This window comes from Colossoma macropomum, unplaced genomic scaffold (genome assembly GCF_904425465.1).
Source record: "Colossoma macropomum unplaced genomic scaffold, Colossoma_macropomum, whole genome shotgun sequence".
In the NCBI taxonomy this organism is placed as follows: domain Eukaryota; kingdom Metazoa; phylum Chordata; class Actinopteri; order Characiformes; family Serrasalmidae; genus Colossoma; species Colossoma macropomum.
Genome location: NW_023494791.1, coordinates 10,347,402 through 10,365,795, shown reverse-complemented (window position 1 = coordinate 10,365,795; position 18,394 = coordinate 10,347,402). Strand labels below are relative to the sequence as shown.

Here is an 18,394-nt window from a genome sequence, read left to right as displayed (position 1 = left end):
TAAGCTCACGCTGACCCAAGAACACTGCAAATAGCTGAGTACTTTTAGACCAAGCAGTTCCTGTGCTTTACGTCCTTAAAGAACAGAGCCTAGTGCAAACTGTACGCAGCAGGAAGAAGGCTGGGTCAGACTCTGCCTCAGAGGTCGAGGAGCACCAGTGTGGGCTAGGAGTTACTGTCTAATGGCGTCAGTGGTGTAGATTCATTCAACACTACAGCTCTAGTACACTCTGTGGCAGGAATAAACCCACACCGGCATCAGTGATGTGGCACTTTTTTCACTGATGAACTGAGTAATATCAATAAATAGCATGTATCTGTCCTTCACCAACAAACAGCTTTTATTCTCTTGAGTTTTGCAACATTTTTTCAGGAGAAGTGCACATACAAGGTCTGCATATCATCAAAGAAAAACATCTCCATTTTATCCCCTTTACAGGAGAAGGCAAAAACATTGTCAACTTTCAATGTAAGGTAATGTAAGAAGAGTTTATTCTAAGTCATCTGGGTGCGTTTCTATTAGTTTGTTCATTCTGAAATTTTCACAAAGGACAGCTGAAGGTCAAAAAACAAACATTAGAGATGGAGACATGAAGACTTGTTTTTACCATGATACATATTAAACAGACAACACTGTAAAGAAATTCTACACTAGACACACCTAACTCAACAAGCATTTTTCATAATGATAAAGACATTTTGTTCAAAGATGTTCAAAAGACAAATATACAGTCATATGCAAAAGTTTGAATAGCACTGGTCAAATTACATTTATGTGAAAGTAAGTCAACACACCCTCTACACCCTTAAGTATGGTATTTAAGTTTAGTGCGCAGTTTCTGTTTATTTTCCTGGGTTTAGCATACTTTAAAAAATAAAACATACAATATGTGTATTTTTTTTTCACAGGCCACATTTTAGGTTTTGAAAGGCCTTCTTCAGTGGTGGGAAATCGTCTCATGAAGCTGCTTGAGAGAATGATCAGCGGTGTGTAAAGCTGCAGCAAGGCAAAAGGGAGCTAATTTCTAAAAGAATCTAAAACAGAACATACTGCGATTTTTAAAACACTTATTACTTAAATCATCACCACATCACTACATAATTAAATTAGTGTTATTATATAGCTTGATGTCTTCACCATTATTCTAAAATGTGGACCCTATCTCTACGAAGAATATGTGTCTCCAAACTTTTGACTGATTGTGTAGATCCTATCTGTAATTGAACAGACAATTATCTGGGCCGTCACAATTACCTGAATAAACTCCATTAACTGATTAAAATGTACCTTCTTGAAGAATCTTCAATGACAATCTGCTCGTCTCTCTCACAGTAACAGGCCAACAGACACATGTATTTATTTACACTGTTTACCACGTAGCGTTTGGATATTTTTTAATAAAGTCTGTTTAAAGGCTTCATAATTTATATTTTTTACTAAAGGATAGTGGAGTCTTTGAAAGGCTGTTTATGGTTTGTTACTGTTCTTTTAAGTGCATTTTTATTGTTTGGCTTTTACTTCAATGATTGGAAATATATTCAGATAGATTAGATACAGCGACAGCCCTGTCGAGACTGCATATAATGCATTTATATAGTCACATGCAAAAGTCTGGGCACCCCTGATGACATGTTTTGTTGATTTTCTAAGTGAAAATAAGTTACACATCCTCTACAGAGAACACACTCCTACACATTTTAATGGGTCAAAATTAGAAAAAAAATCAAAGGTGAACAAAGGTTATGGTACATTTTGTGGTTTATTTTTAACAATATGTTAAAGCTACTCTATGTACGTTTTGGGGATCTGGAGACCTCTCTGGTGAATTGGATGCAACATGTTTAACAACATTTTATACCGTGAGCTGTGCTTCAGACTCCTTTCCCAAGTAAATGAATCTGAAGATCACGCAAAGAGACTTGAAGGACGTCTATTCTGAGAATGTACATCTGAGAATGTTATCATATCTTCATCAGCATAACGCTGATTTTGCATTTAAAACCTAAACATTGAGACACGTTCTTTTTGACTGTGCATATATAAAGACAAACCATGTGGTACAAAGAACTCACATAATAATTCTGATTTTTAAATCATCATTTCAGGCTTTACAGACTGACAGCAGTGCATGGACACCATATTTAAGCGAGTATTTTTCCGTCTGACTCAGTAATGTTACGTCTTTCAATTTTAACAACAAAAAATTACATAGTGCAGCTTTAAACTATGAAAATCAATAAAAGTTGCACACTAACATTTGCAGAAAAATGCCACATATAACTGTTCCCTGTAGAGCATTTATCAACTTATTTTCACTTCAAAAATCAACAAAATGTATAATTTGACTACAGTGTTCAAACTTTTGCATACGACTGTAAGTCTGCATATAACAGACTATCTTATGAATTATTAATGTTAATTAACTGCAGTGTATGACAGCAATGAGGGATCAGGTCAGTGCTGGCTTTGCATCTTATCGGTCTTTGTCAGAGATGTGAAACCAGCAGGAGCTTCACGTGTAAAACACGATTTTAACCACAACTCTAGACCACAGCCCTAACCACAGTCCTAGACAAAAATAGAGGCTCCACAAACACACACACCAAGTCATCTTTCAGTAGCTCTGAAAGTGTGTGTGTGTTGTTGAACGCGGCAGGGTGAGTGGAATGAGGGAGGGAGAGTGAGCGAGCGAGAGAGGGAGAGAGAAGGAGGCCAGGGCGATAAGGTGCCTCTGATGAAAGAAGACGAGAGCAGGGATGAAACTAGTTGGGTCGGAGCTTGATGGTTGATTGCAAGAAGAATGTCAACATCACAGGATGTCATTCAGTCAAAGGTGTTTTTCACAAGCTCAACCTACTGAAAAGAGAGGGGGGCGCGGGAGCGGGTGTCAGAGCCCCTTATGCAACTGTTCCATTTTGGATACACTAAAAAAAGGCACCTTGATGAGCTGCATGCTCAGGATGAAGCTTGTTCTCCAGCATGGTTCCTTTCCATCCATCTGCCTCATTCATTCAGTCCAGTAGAGAGAACCAGTCCCTCTTAAAAAGGCGCCAGAAATTGTGTGATGCCAATTAAGGTCCTCTTTTGGTTCTCTAAAGAAACTTTCAGTGCACGGTTCCTTGAGAACCATTTCGGTAAATCAGACCTTTTTTAAAGTACAAACAACCTCTGTACATTGTAAAGGTTCTAGGCAAAGCTTTAAATCTGTAAGGAACCTCTATGTTATGTGAGGCCATTAAAGTGTTCTTCATACTCACAAATCTCTTTTCAAACATGGTTCTTTCCAAAAGTGGACATTGCTTAAAAAACCCTTGGTGGCACCTTTTTAAAAGTGATTGGTTCCATAATAGTACCTAAGAAACATATTGAACCTTTATTGCAGGTTCTACATACACCTTTAAGAAGGGTGTTCTTTGAGGGTTCTTTTAGTGCCTAGTGTCTGCACTGTTACCTAAAATAACACTTTTTGCTAGGAGTGTTGTCCAAAGGGTTCTAGATAGTACTATAAAAGGTTGAATGACCCTTTTTGTTGGTATACAGAACCATTTTAAAAGGTTCTTGGAGAAACTTTCCATCATAGAAAAGAACCACTGAACCATGCCAAAAATATTTGTGCATGAACAGTTGCATATATAACCACAGTCTTTACTAAAGAACCCTTTTTTTAAAGGTGAATGAAGCCGAATGGAGCAGAAACGTGTGTGTGAATAAACACAGGACAGTTTGGGCTTAGCTTGAGTGGGAATGTTAAGATTAACAGACTGGAAGGAAACAGACCCGTAAAAGCCGCCTGCAAACTGGCACACACACAGACGGATGCACGGACGCACACCATCCCTAAAAATTCTGAAGACGTGACCCAGTGCTCTGCATTGTATTCAGCCCTTATGTTCTACTGCCATGCAGGATGTTCCACAAATTCTCCATATCAAAATCTCTCTCTCTCTCTCTCTCTCTCTCTCTCTCTCTCTCTCTCTCACTCCCCCATCCCGGTCTGTATCTCCTCGCTTGCCCCCTCCAACCCCTCCTAGTCACGTCGCTCAAGCAGTCTTTCCTTTACAAGGAAGAGTTTTTAATTGTTACTGTTCAGCACAATTTGTTGATTTGGGTTAAGCCACACTGGACAAGCATTAATGTGTGACCGGTTAGGGCTTTCTTTCTGTACTGGTCATGTAATGTACTTGTAAATATCACAGACTTCATAAAGCTTGTAAGCTTAGATGACAGCAATGAAATTAAGTGTAAACTGTTTGCTTTGCGGCTCTTCGTGTCTTTCACTCTTCACCATTTAGCAAACCTTCAGAAAACACCTGGACGAATATGAAAAAAAGAGGCTTTACCTATTAAGAAATTAAAGAAGCAGTTAAGAGAGCGATCGAGACAGAGAGAAAGGGGAGGAGAGAGAGAGAGAGAGAGAGAGAGAGAGAGAGAGAGAAAATTAGGCACAAGAGAGAGCATTTCCTGTGTTTCATGTTAATCTTGAGGGGTGATTTTTCCATTACGTCCACAGAAACCTCATACTCAGCTCATTCTCCTTCTCCTTCTGCAGGACAACATGGACACTGACTTATGACCCTTACTCTGTCTATCCGTCTGTCTCTCTGTTTTTCTCTCTCTCTCTCTTCCCCCTTTCATTCAAACATGGGCACACCTTTTAAAACAGCCAAGTTTACAGTGCAGGGGCTGCAGTTTATAATCTGACTTTCACAAGAACATCTCAGTTGTGTGGGGAGATGAGAAAATTCAGTATCCATGGTAAATCCTGGTAAATTTACATTACTAAAGTTAATGCACTCATGTTTCCTGAGCCTTTATTCTCCAAATGAAATGTATAAATGTGAATGTTTTTTTTACAAAAAGCTTATACAAGATTGTTAACATTAAACAGAAATCATGTGTCCAGAAAGGAAACTTCGTATTTAATTAGCGTTGTATTTTATATTGTTCTTTCTAAACAGTCTGAAGGACGTAGCAAAAGAGCCGCATTCCAGCTAAGTTTTTGTTATCTATCAATACGGCTAAAAAAGGGTATTTCACCAGCATTAAATCCAGAGTTTCTGCTGATTCAAATCTGTTTCCCATTATATATACAGTCAAGTCATTTATTTTCAATTTTATGTTTTTTCCAGTATATGAAACTGTGCAATAAAAGTAGCAAAAAAAGTCATATTTAAGTGTTTTCCCTGTAGAGGATCTGTAACTTCTTTTCATGTAAAAAATCAATAGAATATGTCATTTGACAAGAGGTCCTCAAACTCCTGCAGACGACTGTATGTATATTGAGTGTTTGTACAATCGTGTTATAAGAAGATGTCACAGACAGAAGATGTGCCACAACGCTCCTGAAGAACGAGCAGATCTTTTGTTATATTTGGACTGGATGAAAAGTTATTGTTGTGTGCAGCTGTGTTGCAAACAAAAAAACTGATCAATTTTTAACAATGTTTTGTCATTTTTAACATGGAAATAATCAGAAAAAAACTTGGAAGCAGTACTACACTAACTGAACTTGTAATTAATTACAAAACTGTGTAAAATGTAAAATTAAAAGTCAGGGTAATTTAAAATGATGAGGCAGCTTTACCTCACAGTTTTTTAGTTGATTCAGCTTGAACTCAAAATTCATATTTTAGTCAAAAATTCCCATGTAAACCATCTTGGATGAACTAAATTTAACATTTTTCAAATTCTTTGTTCAGATTTCAAAAAATGCAGGCCAATGAAAGCTATTACTAAAACAGACTAGCAGTGAACAACACACTCATTAACTGTACTCAAAATGGTAGTTTTCAAAAACACTAAAATCTTTCAAAAAAGTAAAACGTCCACTAAACTGTGTTTTCAGTGCAGAGAGGAAAGACTAGGTGCTAATTTTATCCTGAGAAACACATTTTAAACTGCTATGCAATTACTTCCCATTTCTGACAAAATATTCACTGCAGTGCTAAAAAGTAAAACTAAATTAAAACCATTAATGCATTTTCAAAACTAACCGACACTAAACTGAACTAAAAAATAAAAACATCTAAATTTAATAACCCTGAGGCCAACATATAAGTTTTATTTTGACACTGTAAACCAGCTTCACCTCAACCTTCAAATGAATCCATGCTGACTTATAGACTTCCTGTGGTATAGTATACTGTATATGCATTACCTCTTACAATGAAAGGAGTAGGGCTAATGAGTTATACACTAATTTTCCTCACTTTTTGGAAACAAAATTGTGTAACATAGTACATAAACAAGTCTCAAAACACACCTTTCCCTTCCCAGTCCATACAGTTCATATATGGAAACTAAACTGCAAAACTAGCCCGTTTAAAATTCACTGTTTTTGTGATGTCACAAAAACCAACACATTTACACAATGTCCATCTCATCAACCTACAGCTGTTTAGCCACACCCATTCACACTGAATCTATTCTGTATTCAATCAGAAAAGAGATTACTTACATACTTCATTCTTAAAGGTGAAGTAACAAAAAACAGCCTGTTTAATTCTAAGGAATGAAGAGAGGCTCGAAAAAGGTCATATAAAAATCAATTCCAATGGTTATTAGTATTTAACATAAGTTATAAATTTATCTCAGGGGACGAAACTGAATGGCAGAAAAATTGCAGGGGATGGGCCCTTTAATTCTAATGTCACATGACTCATCCTAGTGGTTGTGTATAAAATACGATCTTCCTAATGCTGCAAAAATGAGTCACATTTACTTCTGAATTACTCTGTTGTTTTGTGTATATGTACACGAATGGATGCATGTGCTGAAATGTATGCACGTGTACAGGTTCAGGGTCGAGCGGCATCTCGTGTGAGAATTACAGAGTCGTGATAACTCACAAGAAGAGCCTGCAGCTAACATTTTGACAATTTTGATTTATTTTTACCACTGCTGTGAATTTCACAGCTATGCAAGGCCAAACAGTCAAATGAGGACCTCTACATCTGACGAAAGAAAAACAATTTTTTTTGATCTCCCAAAACGATGCTGTTTTGGAAATACACGGTTTTATCATGATGGAGACAATGAAAGTGTTTGCTACTGTATAACAAACACTGGCACTGCACACTTGCTGACCTGTGTCTACAGGATGTCCTGCCAAGTGCAACTCTTGCAAGCCACAATAGCACGAAAGATGATTCAGTGGATAGAGAAGGATGGGGGATCAAAAGGAAAGAAGGTGTGTCTGTGTCCCTGGATGCCCTCACTCTTTCTTCTTCCTTCTCTTGCTTTAGAGATTCTGAATGCCCTGGCACACAGGCCACTGCCGAATCTCCAGACCTGCGAGCTCAGACACGCTTTATGGAAAACACTTCAGACTGCCACTGTCCCTGACATACACCTCGTCCCGTCTGTCTCTGAGGGGGAGGAGAATGTTGCATTGCGACAGTGCAGACTGTTTTGTCGATCTGTTTTTTTTTTTCTTCAAGGTGTGTGGTGTCAAGGAGGTCAAAGCGAGGTAGGATGAGTTATTTGAAGCAAAAATGCTGCCCCACCACACTTTCACTTCGACTCACACGCAAGCTGCTCTCTGGTTTCTTCGGGCTTTTCCTTCAACTGCGGCAAGACAAATGCAAGCTGCATGTGAGTTTACCAGCACATATTAATAGCACAGTTAAGCAAAACTTTATTTATTTATTTCTCTTTTTTATTACTACAACAGAAATGATGACTAAACTGATATCTCCCATCCGCATTTTGATCTATGGGAAAGACAGCAGTAAATAGAAGTGGTGGTCGAAAGCACACATTCAATAAGCATGATGTTCGTGTATTAGTGTGGTATTTAGGGGAGAATTCCACAACTTTTTCAAACTTTCTGCATAAATCAATAGTTAAGATGTAAACAGTCATTCAGAGTGTTTTGATGTGAAATGGTTTGTTGCAGTGAACCATCCATCCATCCATCATCTAAACCGCTTATCCTTCTGGGTCGCGGTGGGGTGCTGGAGCCTATCCCAGCTGTCATTGGGCGGAAGGCAGGATACACCCTGGACAGGTCGCCAGTCCATCGCAGGGCAATTCAGTGAACCTTTAAACCAAACTAAAGAAACTAGGAGAAGCAAACTTTGGGTACAAAACATCACTTGGCTGATTACATTTGAGATTTCTGGCCAAATAATCGAATAATCTTTATATCGCTGCTGTCAAAAAAAAAACAAAAAAAAACAAAAGAAAAACTTGTATCTCCAAAATAACTTTACAGGAGAAAGAAAAACATACTGGTGACAATGCAAGTCAATGGAACCAGACGTCGTTTCAAGTAATCCAGGGTCATTTCTTTTGGTCCATTCATCATAAAAATGATGCACAATGTAAAGGACAACAGGCATTTTCAAACTACGCCAAATACTGAAAAACGACAAAAACTGGAAATAAGAGGTTCCAACAGCAGCGGTTTATATATATATATATATATATATATATATATATATATGATATGTGTGTGTGTGTGTGTGTGTGTGTGTGTGTGTGTGTGTGTGTGTATATATACATATATATATATATCTTATAGTCCAGTGAATGTTCAATCTTTCTCTCTGTTTCCCCCCCAGCGCTTCTGAGCTTAGGGAAGCCGAGGCCGATTAGTGAGGCCCTCTAATTACCCGACCTCCCAGCATGCTTTGCTCTTAAGGTGTGTTACATTCCCACAGAGAGGGGATCAGTCCTGGAACCACATTACAGCAGTAGGGTATGAATAGACGTGTTTGTGTTTATGTGTGTTATTCTCATAACACACAATGAGCCATTCATACTGGTTGGAGCACATCCTGTCCAGTTTCCATTCACTGGTCAAACGTTAAGGCAATGACCCTTACAGTAAATGAAGGCTCATAAGGTCATGAGGTGTGTACATCCAGCCAGATGGCTATTTTCCAAACTGCCAGACTCTAGAATAGAACTCGCATCGTCCGTCTGGGGAAAATTTGCTTAGATCTTGGGTGAATCAACGTTAAAAGTCAAATCATTGTCAAATTTAGTTCAACATGCAAAATGATGTGATAAGCTTGATTCAGTAGAGTTAGCCGAAGGGTCTTGGTGTGCGGTTACATGTTCTGCACGAAATGAATCAGATCTCTCACTGCTGCAGACTAAACAGCACACGCTATCTGTATGTTCTGAGTGGATACTGTCTGAATGAGCATTCTGAATCAGGCAATCACGGTGTCGTCAGGATTACCATCATCTGACCCTCGCTTATCCAGCTGAAACAGATTATTCTTGCAACAGAAAAAGACAAGACTATGGTTCATTTTAAAGCAAAAAGATTGTCTGCAATTGCAGATAAATACAATCATTTTTACATCACGGTTATACTTGTCGAGTGTTTAATACACAAAGCTTTAATTCCTTAATTCGCTATGTAAAATTACAGTATTCCTATATAAGGGACATTCCACCAATTTTTCATAGTTTTGTATAGTTTGGATGTTACATGCAAAGTCTTTCAGAATGATTTGATGTGAAATGGTTCAAATTTACTAACTCAGATGTCTTTACATTGGATATAGGGGCCAGGGATTGTGATGTCTGCAACACAAATACAGCCATTTTATTATCTATCTAAAACCACCAAAGAACCTACACATCTTCCCAATTTTTATACGGCATGTTGACGATGGTAACTAGTGGTAAATCTGAAAAGAACGATTTCTTTAGAAACTATTCTGCCTTACAATGCCCTGCATGTGTTTCTCCACCGTAAATGGATTTAAATAAATACATTTTAGGCCAAAATATTATCTCAATACTATTGTTAGACAACGTCTCATTTTGTGTAACAACTTTTTGTGAGGGAGCCTTTAGAGTCATTAACCGTTTCAGACGTCTGGCTCCCATCACCACCACTGTGAACAATTCTGACTTGGTTTCTCCAGATCAACACGCCAATCCACTCTGAATGGCTTTTAGGATGTTCATATCCCAACAATGTAATTCTGTAGAAGTATTGAGAAATCTGTGGAATTCCCCTTCCACAGCTAATTTTAGTGCCTCAGCATGTTTAGGTCTTGTATTGAGAACATGCATATCTTGAGGTCTATAAATTTCAGATTTCTTTGGAATTCCTCACTGTGACTTCAGAGATAAATGATAATATCTTCTATTAAAAAACACTCACAGGCACAAATTTATTCATCCATTACATAGCAGTCCCAGTCAAGCATGGCTGCCTCTTTCTGAAATTGAATAGAGGAGCAGGGCAGAATGTACCGAACCCTAATCGGAGCAGCCAGAGAGAAACGGTTACGTAGGCGCAGGACGAGACAATGAGACAACTGTAATTCTATTCGCTCAAATATTTCAGCAAAAACCAATAAACACGGCAATTATAAACATTAAACTTTCTGACCTTTTCATCTGCAATGCCCCAGTTTCTTAAGAACCCCCATTAGCCTTCCTTCTCTGCAAGGCCTGCATTCAGGAAAACCAGGGAGGAGGTGGTTTTAATTCAATACAACAACATTCAGCTCCAAATGAGATTCTTCCTGTTCAGGCCCCAAAAGAGCGTTAACAGCAGGCAGAGAATGGCTGGGCGGGAGGGCTGAGAGGTTACTGGGGTCATTAGAGCCCACAGGGATGGGGACTTGACCTGTGCCCTGCATTTTAACAGATATGGATCTAATGGGCTGATCAGTGATGTGATGGTTTAGATAACGGTTGCATCAATATGGTGATAAATCTTGATCACGATACGCCACAACAAGCTTTTCAGTGCATATTATGGTTCTCATCAGTACTTTAACAACACTGATCAGCTGCATGTTTCAGAAGAGGTTTAGAAAAGGTTGCAAAGTGGCGTAGTTGTCTAAGGTTGTGCTCTGTGGATGGGAGGTTGTAAGACTGAATCCCAATGATGAGTACAAAAAGCATAATTGGCCCTGCATAATTAAATATAGCAGTGTGCATTGTGTGAAAACTTAGAATTTAGTGGAACATTGTGACAGTTCCTTATCAAAGGTTACAAACCCTGTAGAAAGAAATTTGGTGCACGTGATTAGATACATTCGACATGAAGAAGTCAAGACTCATCTACTATCCACTTCAGCGCAGTACACTGATTAACTAGTGTTGTTTAGAGACTGACTACTCGGATTTATATATAAAAACCTCAGGTTATGTAAGTATACATATACGGGATGTGGCTTTGGGATCTAAAATCTAAAAAAAATATTTTTGAAGATCATACACACTGATCGTCACACTATAGAGATGGTACATCCCAGATTTAACGAAAGTGTGGAGCAAAAATTGGAAAGGAATGCCAACTTCATGTCCCAAAGCACGGCCTGTTGTGTGTGCTTAATGACACTCAAACCAGTGCATAAACAAACTGTCCTGGAACGAATAAATCATCTGATGGACATGGCTCCTCCAAGTAAACAACCTGAGGTAAACAAGGCCCATAAACGCCCCCAACTCTAGCCTAAATAGCCACCCAACACACACGGCTCCAACTCTGACCCAGTTCACGAGAAGTGAACCCCACTCGAGTTACGCTGGATTTCGGCTATATAAGATTGCGTGACAACACGCTGCTGTCACGTAATTCCACCAAATCGGGAAGCTGCTTTGAATTGAGGAAAAAAATGTTCTCATCTTTGGGTCCAAAACATTATTAACTAAAATTATAACATGTTTGTTATAGATCACAATGGTGTTTTGGTTGAAAAGGCTGGGTGGTTCTCGCACTTTGTCCACTTGACACCGCCGCACAATGACGCTATGTCTCTGGATGGCACATCAAACATATTTTTGCTTTTAGGGACGCGTTGCAGCTGTACAGCACAAGACAATGCAGTGTTTGGGTCTGTTTTATTTCACCCACGTGCCATTGGCCGCATGGTACGTTACCTATAAATGACCCCGTTCCGGTGGAGGAACATGAGTGCAGAGGTGACCTCAGCGGCGTAAAAACGGGAGCGGGCTTCATCAAATTTGCGTGAGCGCTGGATCTGGAACATCAGGTCCCCTCCATTCACGTACTCCATCACAAAGAACAGGCGATCCTGGGGAGTGAAAGACAAGGAAAAAGCTGTAAGCCAACACCATGAGGATCTAAGCCAGTGCGCAGTGTAATGGCTCAAACAATGCGGATTGAACTCAAACGCCTTTTAAACAAGTCCGACAAGGATCGCTGTAATTTGGGTGTACTCGCAGACTACACAGACACAAACAGGAGGCTGACATGAGCGAGAACCTTGTCCAGAACAATCAATTTTGTGAAAAAAGAAAACACATGGAGTTCCACACAGAAAGCACAGGCAGAAGTAGATAACTTTGTAAGTTAAGGCCTTAGAATGGTGTTAAAGGCCTTAAAAGGCCTTAAAATGGATGCAGCTTGTAGAATCATAAATAAAGCAAACAAGCAGCGCTTCCAGTCTCAGATTCATAAACCTTTTCTCATAAGAAACAGATTTCTTAACTCCAGTGTCATGAGAAATGGAGACAAGCATGAACCAAACCCATCACCTGCCACATCACACTTCTTTCTAATAGCTGGTCTTTTTTAGTGGGAGTCTTCCAGCATTGCTCCATAGTTAGATTTATCCTACTACACTCTTAAAAATAAAGGATCTTGAATGGTTCTAGCCTTGGGTGTATGGTTCTAGAAAACGTTGACTGATGTTTTTACATTATGTGGAGCTTATTTAAAATTTAGAAAGGTCTTTATACAAAATAGTAAGCCATTCGTAGAAAGGGAACTGAAAGTGGCTCTGCACTCTTTAACAAAGGTGCCACAAAGGTTTTTCGAACAATGCCTTGGAAGAACCGCTTTTGATTCCCTAAAGAACCGTTTGAAAAAGGAGATCGGTGAGTGTGAAAAACTGCTTAGGCTTAGAAAAACACCCTCCACACTCTTTACATACTGTAAAGGTTCTTTAAACATTAAAGAGATTCTTCACTTTTTTATCTCATTGACAAAAAAATGGTTCTTTAAGGAACCATCCACTGAAAGGTTCTTTATGGAACTAAATGTGGCCCTTCACCCTTAAAACAGGGTGCCACAAAGCATTCTTTAAATGATGCCATACAGAATCACTTTTGGTTCTGTACGGAACCATGTTTAAAACAGATATTTATGAGTGTAAGAAACCTTTTAAAGGCTTACGAGAACCTTCATGTAATGTTATGGCTCTAGACCTATTTAAGGGCTAGAACCTTTACATTATGTTTACTTTAAAATGGTTCTTCACACTCATCTAATTTATAAAAAACTGGTTCTTTGAAGAACAATCCATTGAAAGTTTCTTTATGGAACCAAAAAGTGGTCCTACACTCTTAAAAAAGGTGCCACAAAGGGTTCTTTAAATATTGCCATACAGAATCACTTGGTTCTGTAAAGAGCCATGTTTCAAAAAGATATTTGTGAGAGTAAAAAACTTTTTAAAGGCTTAAAAACCTTTACATAATGTTTCTATACCTATTTAAGGACTGAAACCTTTACATTATGTTTACTTTAGAACGCTTCTTCACTCTCATCTCATTTACAAAAAAGTGGTTCTGTAAGGAACCATCCACTGAAAGGTTCTTTATGTAACCAAAAGTGGTCCTTCACCCTTATAAAAGGTGCCACAAAGGGTTATTTAAACTCTGCCACACAGAATCACTTTGTTCCGTAAAGAACCGTGTTTGAAACAGATATTTGTGAGAATAAGAAACATTTTAAAGGTTTAAAAAACCTTCACGGAACGTAATGGTTCTACACTTATTTAAGGGCTAGAATTATGTTTACTTTAAAGTGGTTCTTCACACCCATCTCATTTCCAAAAAACACGTTTTTTTGAAGAATGATCCATCGAAAGGTTCTTTGTGGAACCAAAACTGGTTCTAAACCCTTTAAAAGGGTGCCACAAAGGGTTCTTTAAACAATGCCACACAGAATCGCTTTTGGTTCTGTAAAGAACCATGTTTGAAAAATATATTTGTGAATGCAAGAACCATTTAAAGGCCCAAAAAACCTTCATGTAGCGTAATGGTTCTATACCTATTTAAGAGCTAGAACCTTTACATTGTGTTTACTTTAAACTTGTTATTCACACTCATCTCATTTAAACAATGAGATGAGTATGAATAACTCTTTAAAGAAAAATCCATTGAAAGGTTCTACAGGGGACCAAAACGTTCTTCTATGACACTGAGCACTTCTGGCACCTGTAGGATATAATATGTCCATAATCATCATTCCAATCATCTCAGAGAGACTCATCTGAGCAGAAGACAACACATTCCATCTTTAATTTGTAATAACAAACATTATGAATGTAGACCAGATGATATAAAACATTTTGGTCTAATCTACCACACACGAACTGTTCATATGACCATTGTTTGGCACATGGCGTTGAGGCATTGGCATTACCTCAGAGCCACCAACACATTCCATCGTGTCTTAGAATCATAAAGATATGCACGGAAGAAGATGTGAGGCTACGAATTACAACACCTGATCACACGACATTTTCAACAACAAGGCAGAACGTGTGCTCTCAGCATTACTGACATGCGACTTCTGTGACGTGCTGATGAGTGACTGCCTGTCTCCTAAGGCTGAAGAGCTCAGGTGACTGACATTCTGTACAAAAAAGGGAAAGCTGTTGGTTCCAGCAGGTGGGTCCGTCCCCAATCCATCCCCTATGCATTTCCCATGACTCCATCACAAAGTCCACAGTAGCACCTGTTAATGCCCCTCATCTAATATAGCCTAACTGCAATAAACATGGCTTAGCACGAGATCAGCTCAGCATTTCATAAGACGGTGTTAAGAAGAGATGATCTCCTCCTGCGCAACGAGATAAACTCCACCGCAACGAACTTTGGCTCTGCGGTTCAGCTAATCCACCACAGATCCACATCTTGCGCTGCGGTGACGTCAGCTTACACCTGCAGTACATTTTCTTCCTGATTGTCCTCCCTGCAACACATCTCTGTTTAATTTCAAATAAAATGCCCCATTCCTTTGCGTTTTTCCACTTCCAGTGATGGATCCAAGTTATGAATAGTGTTCTCAGACCTCAAACATCTGCAAATGCTGGCTGCAATTGGAATTAAAGCTAAACTTCTGCACGACCAATCGTCCACCTCTGAAATCAGTTGCTCTTCAGCTGGGCAACCAAGCATCAGTCAATTTTAATTACTGGGCAAAATGTGAAAAGACCTGTGGATTTCAGTCTGAAGCCCAAGTCTGTTAAAAGTCTGGAAAGACCTGCTGGGCAGTTTCCTGCAGAAACTTGTCAACCCAACGGATCGTGTTGATGCTGATAATAATGGAATAGGAAAGATTCCTCAGAACGCAGACAGGTTCTCTTATGTTTTATAGATTGCGACACATTTTGTGTGATTTGGAAACTGACATTTAAAGTATACAAAAATAAACACTGCAAATTATGAGGAAAAGTAGCTTCTGGGAGCTGTACACTCTTGAAAAGTAGGTTAGCACTTTAGTGAAGGGCAGCATTCATAAGGCTAGATGTCACCTAAGTAAGCCTTTAATGACAACATAAACCTACATAAACATTTATAAAGGCTAAATTCCATCAAGCAACGCTCACAAAGGTTGTCAGCATTAATAATAATAATAATAAACATTTATTTATATAGCACCTTTCATACATTAAAAATGCAGCTCGAAGTAAAAACAACAGAGGAAGAGAAAAAAGATAAAGATAATCACAAATAAAAAAAACAAACAAATAGCAGAAAATGGATATGTTAGTAATTACAATTAACAAGCATAAGATAAAAGTATAAATAAAAAAAAGAAAAAATTACAATAAAAATGCAGCTGACAAGAAAATAAAAGTAATAGTAATATTCAGTAAAAACAAAGGAAACAATAAAAAAAACTAGTTAAACGCTAAAGTCAATATGTTTTTAACTGTTTTTTAAAAACATTGTCAGAAGGAGCCTGACGGACGTTTATTCACCTCAGAAAGACAAATGCTGCAATTTGGAATAAGCTGTTATAAATTATTATAAGGGTTTGGATCAGTTGTTGTGAATTAGTAACTGACAAATAACTCTCACCTTATGTAGAGGTTCTTCATTTCATTTACAAAAATAGTGACTTAACCCCTTCCATGGCTGGGGTCCACCGGCAGGCCCAAAGTTTTATTACACTGTTCTATGACCTAAGAATAGCTCAACCAGTTTGCACTGAAGTTCCTGTAGTTACTGAGTAATAAGCCTTAGTATGTAATAAGCCTGTGATTTTAAGGGGCTAAAGAACCATCCAGCGAAAAGTTCTGCAGGGAGCCCAAAGTGTGAAAAACATTTTAAAGGCTTAAAAACTTAATGTGAAGGTTCCTCACATCTCATTTGTGCCTTAAAGAACAATTCATTGAGTAGTTCTTTAGGGAACCAAAAGTGGTTCTTCCATGGCTTTGCTTCTCAGAACCCTTTTGGTGCTTTCAGTGGTAGCGCAAAACACAGAGCAAAGCTGCCTGGGAGAGAGCTGGAACTGATCTGGGACTGGGCACTGGACCTGGAAAACCAAGATGGAAATTTCCAAGTAAATGTGTTTGATTATTTAATTGTCTGTATGATTGGCGGCGCTTCAGTGCCCACCGCCGCCCTCTTTTTGTGGCGTTTTGGTTCTTATTCGTTATGCTGAAACAAATGTCCCACTCTTCCCGCTCTGTCTCTTTGTCTGATTTCCTTCTTTTCCTCCTGGTCAGTGGCAGGTCCTCGCCAGGCCTCGCCGCATTATGTAGGGTGTTACGTACTTTACACATCTGCGGTCACTTGAACAATCCCTTTCTTTCTTGCGTGGCCAGATAGCACGATCGGTCTTGATAAAACAACTAGAATTTTTTGATGTAAAATCAGAATCGGAGGCTTCTTTCCAGGCTGAGCGAGCGTATCTTACATAAGCGCGCAAGGCCCGCCTCGCCTTGTCCTCCCTCTCTGAAAGCGAATTTAAACAGGATGCTGAAATAGTTTGTTTAAACTGTTCCCAGAGACGCAGCAAAGGCCCACCCAATCAAACGCGAATAAACATTTCCTGCCTCCAATTAGAAATGTAGAGATACTGGCGTCCCTGCGCCGTACAAGAGAAAAGACTCGATCTCCAGATAAACCGCCAAGACCCAACAAGCTGGGGCGTAGTGTGTGGCAGATCGGGATTTTGATGGATCACATGAGCCGCGCGTGTGTGTGTGTGTGTGTGTGTGTGTGTGTGCCCACTACTTTTTGAAGAAAAACATTCTTCAGAATATTAAAGAAATACTGAAACCACCTTCTCAGAAAACTACTTCCAAGAGGAAAAAATAGAAAAAAAACATTTTTTTTCTTGAACAAACAAGAAAAGTAATATCACCTTAAGGAGCGCAGGGAGAAAACAGATTAAGACTTCTCCTGCTGGGCCGCTAGATTCACCCTAAACTGTGGCCCATTTTTCTTCACGGTTTAAGTAATTGCTGCTCCCCATTGCGAGATTAAAACACTGTGCGCTGGCTTAAAAAATGGAGAGCTCTGTGATGCTGATAGGAACAGGAAACCATGAAAAAATTCAGAGCAGTGTGCATTATGTGTGGCGCTGGACAATGGTCAAGAATGTTTATCCTTAAGTCCAGAACTAGGCACTGCAAAGCACATTGCTAATACGCAGTGGGGAACACTCAGGGCCCGCTAGGCCTTCAGAAAAGGCTTAATGATTTCGGAGAAATAAAAAAATGCATCGGTAATACATTTTAATTAATTTATTTTTATTTATAACTGAATCATAATGCGTGTTGTATTTGATCTCTGCAAGTATTGTAGTAATACTCTTTTTGTTTTTGCTTAAATTGTTAAGTTTTTGCTGAAAGCGAAAGGGTCAAATTCTTGAAATGCCCAACAGAAAACTGTCCAACCAGGGCTTTTTTTCTCTCTGGCTCAGCCATTGGTTAAGACTTCAGGAGCTGGACTGAAGGCCTAATGTTTCAGATTAACCACTGAACCAAATAGAAATGGACAATAGAATCAACCACTTAAGGCCAGAATAGGCCTTCCAGGAGTCCTAGATACGTCACTGACTGCGAGTACGAGTAGTAGCCTTAACCAATGCGTCTTGTCACTGAAGGGGTCACTACAAGGTTAAATCTATGTTAATATGTCTGTTATCAGCTTCAAATAAAACACAAAACGCCGTTTACAAGCTTCAGATGTCTGCATTTAATCTAGAACAGCCAAAAATGTCTATGCGAGTCACCATTAGCTTAGTGCTAACATACTACTACAATCTCACAGGGGTGCTAGCAGAAATTAGCGTTAGAGTTTTTTCTTTTTGAGTTTGTTTTGACATTTATGTCCCAAACTGAAGGTCTAGCAGTCACAGTTCGCCACTGCTAATACAAACGTAGCCTACGCACACAGACACATACAAGGAGTTTATTCAGCACTGTAG

At 39.0% G+C, this 18,394-nt stretch overlaps 1 protein-coding gene across 1 annotated transcript in view; it reads right to left on the bottom strand.

Annotated features, from left to right (window-relative positions):
* Positions 1-18,394, bottom strand: part of prkceb (protein kinase C, epsilon b) — a 137,233-nt gene that overhangs the window by 16,290 nt on the left and 102,549 nt on the right. The window contains exon 11 of the mRNA XM_036573827.1: positions 11,863-12,017. Within this exon, the coding sequence (XP_036429720.1) occupies positions 11,863-12,017 (155 nt within the window). The remainder of the gene's footprint in view (positions 1-11,862; positions 12,018-18,394) is intronic.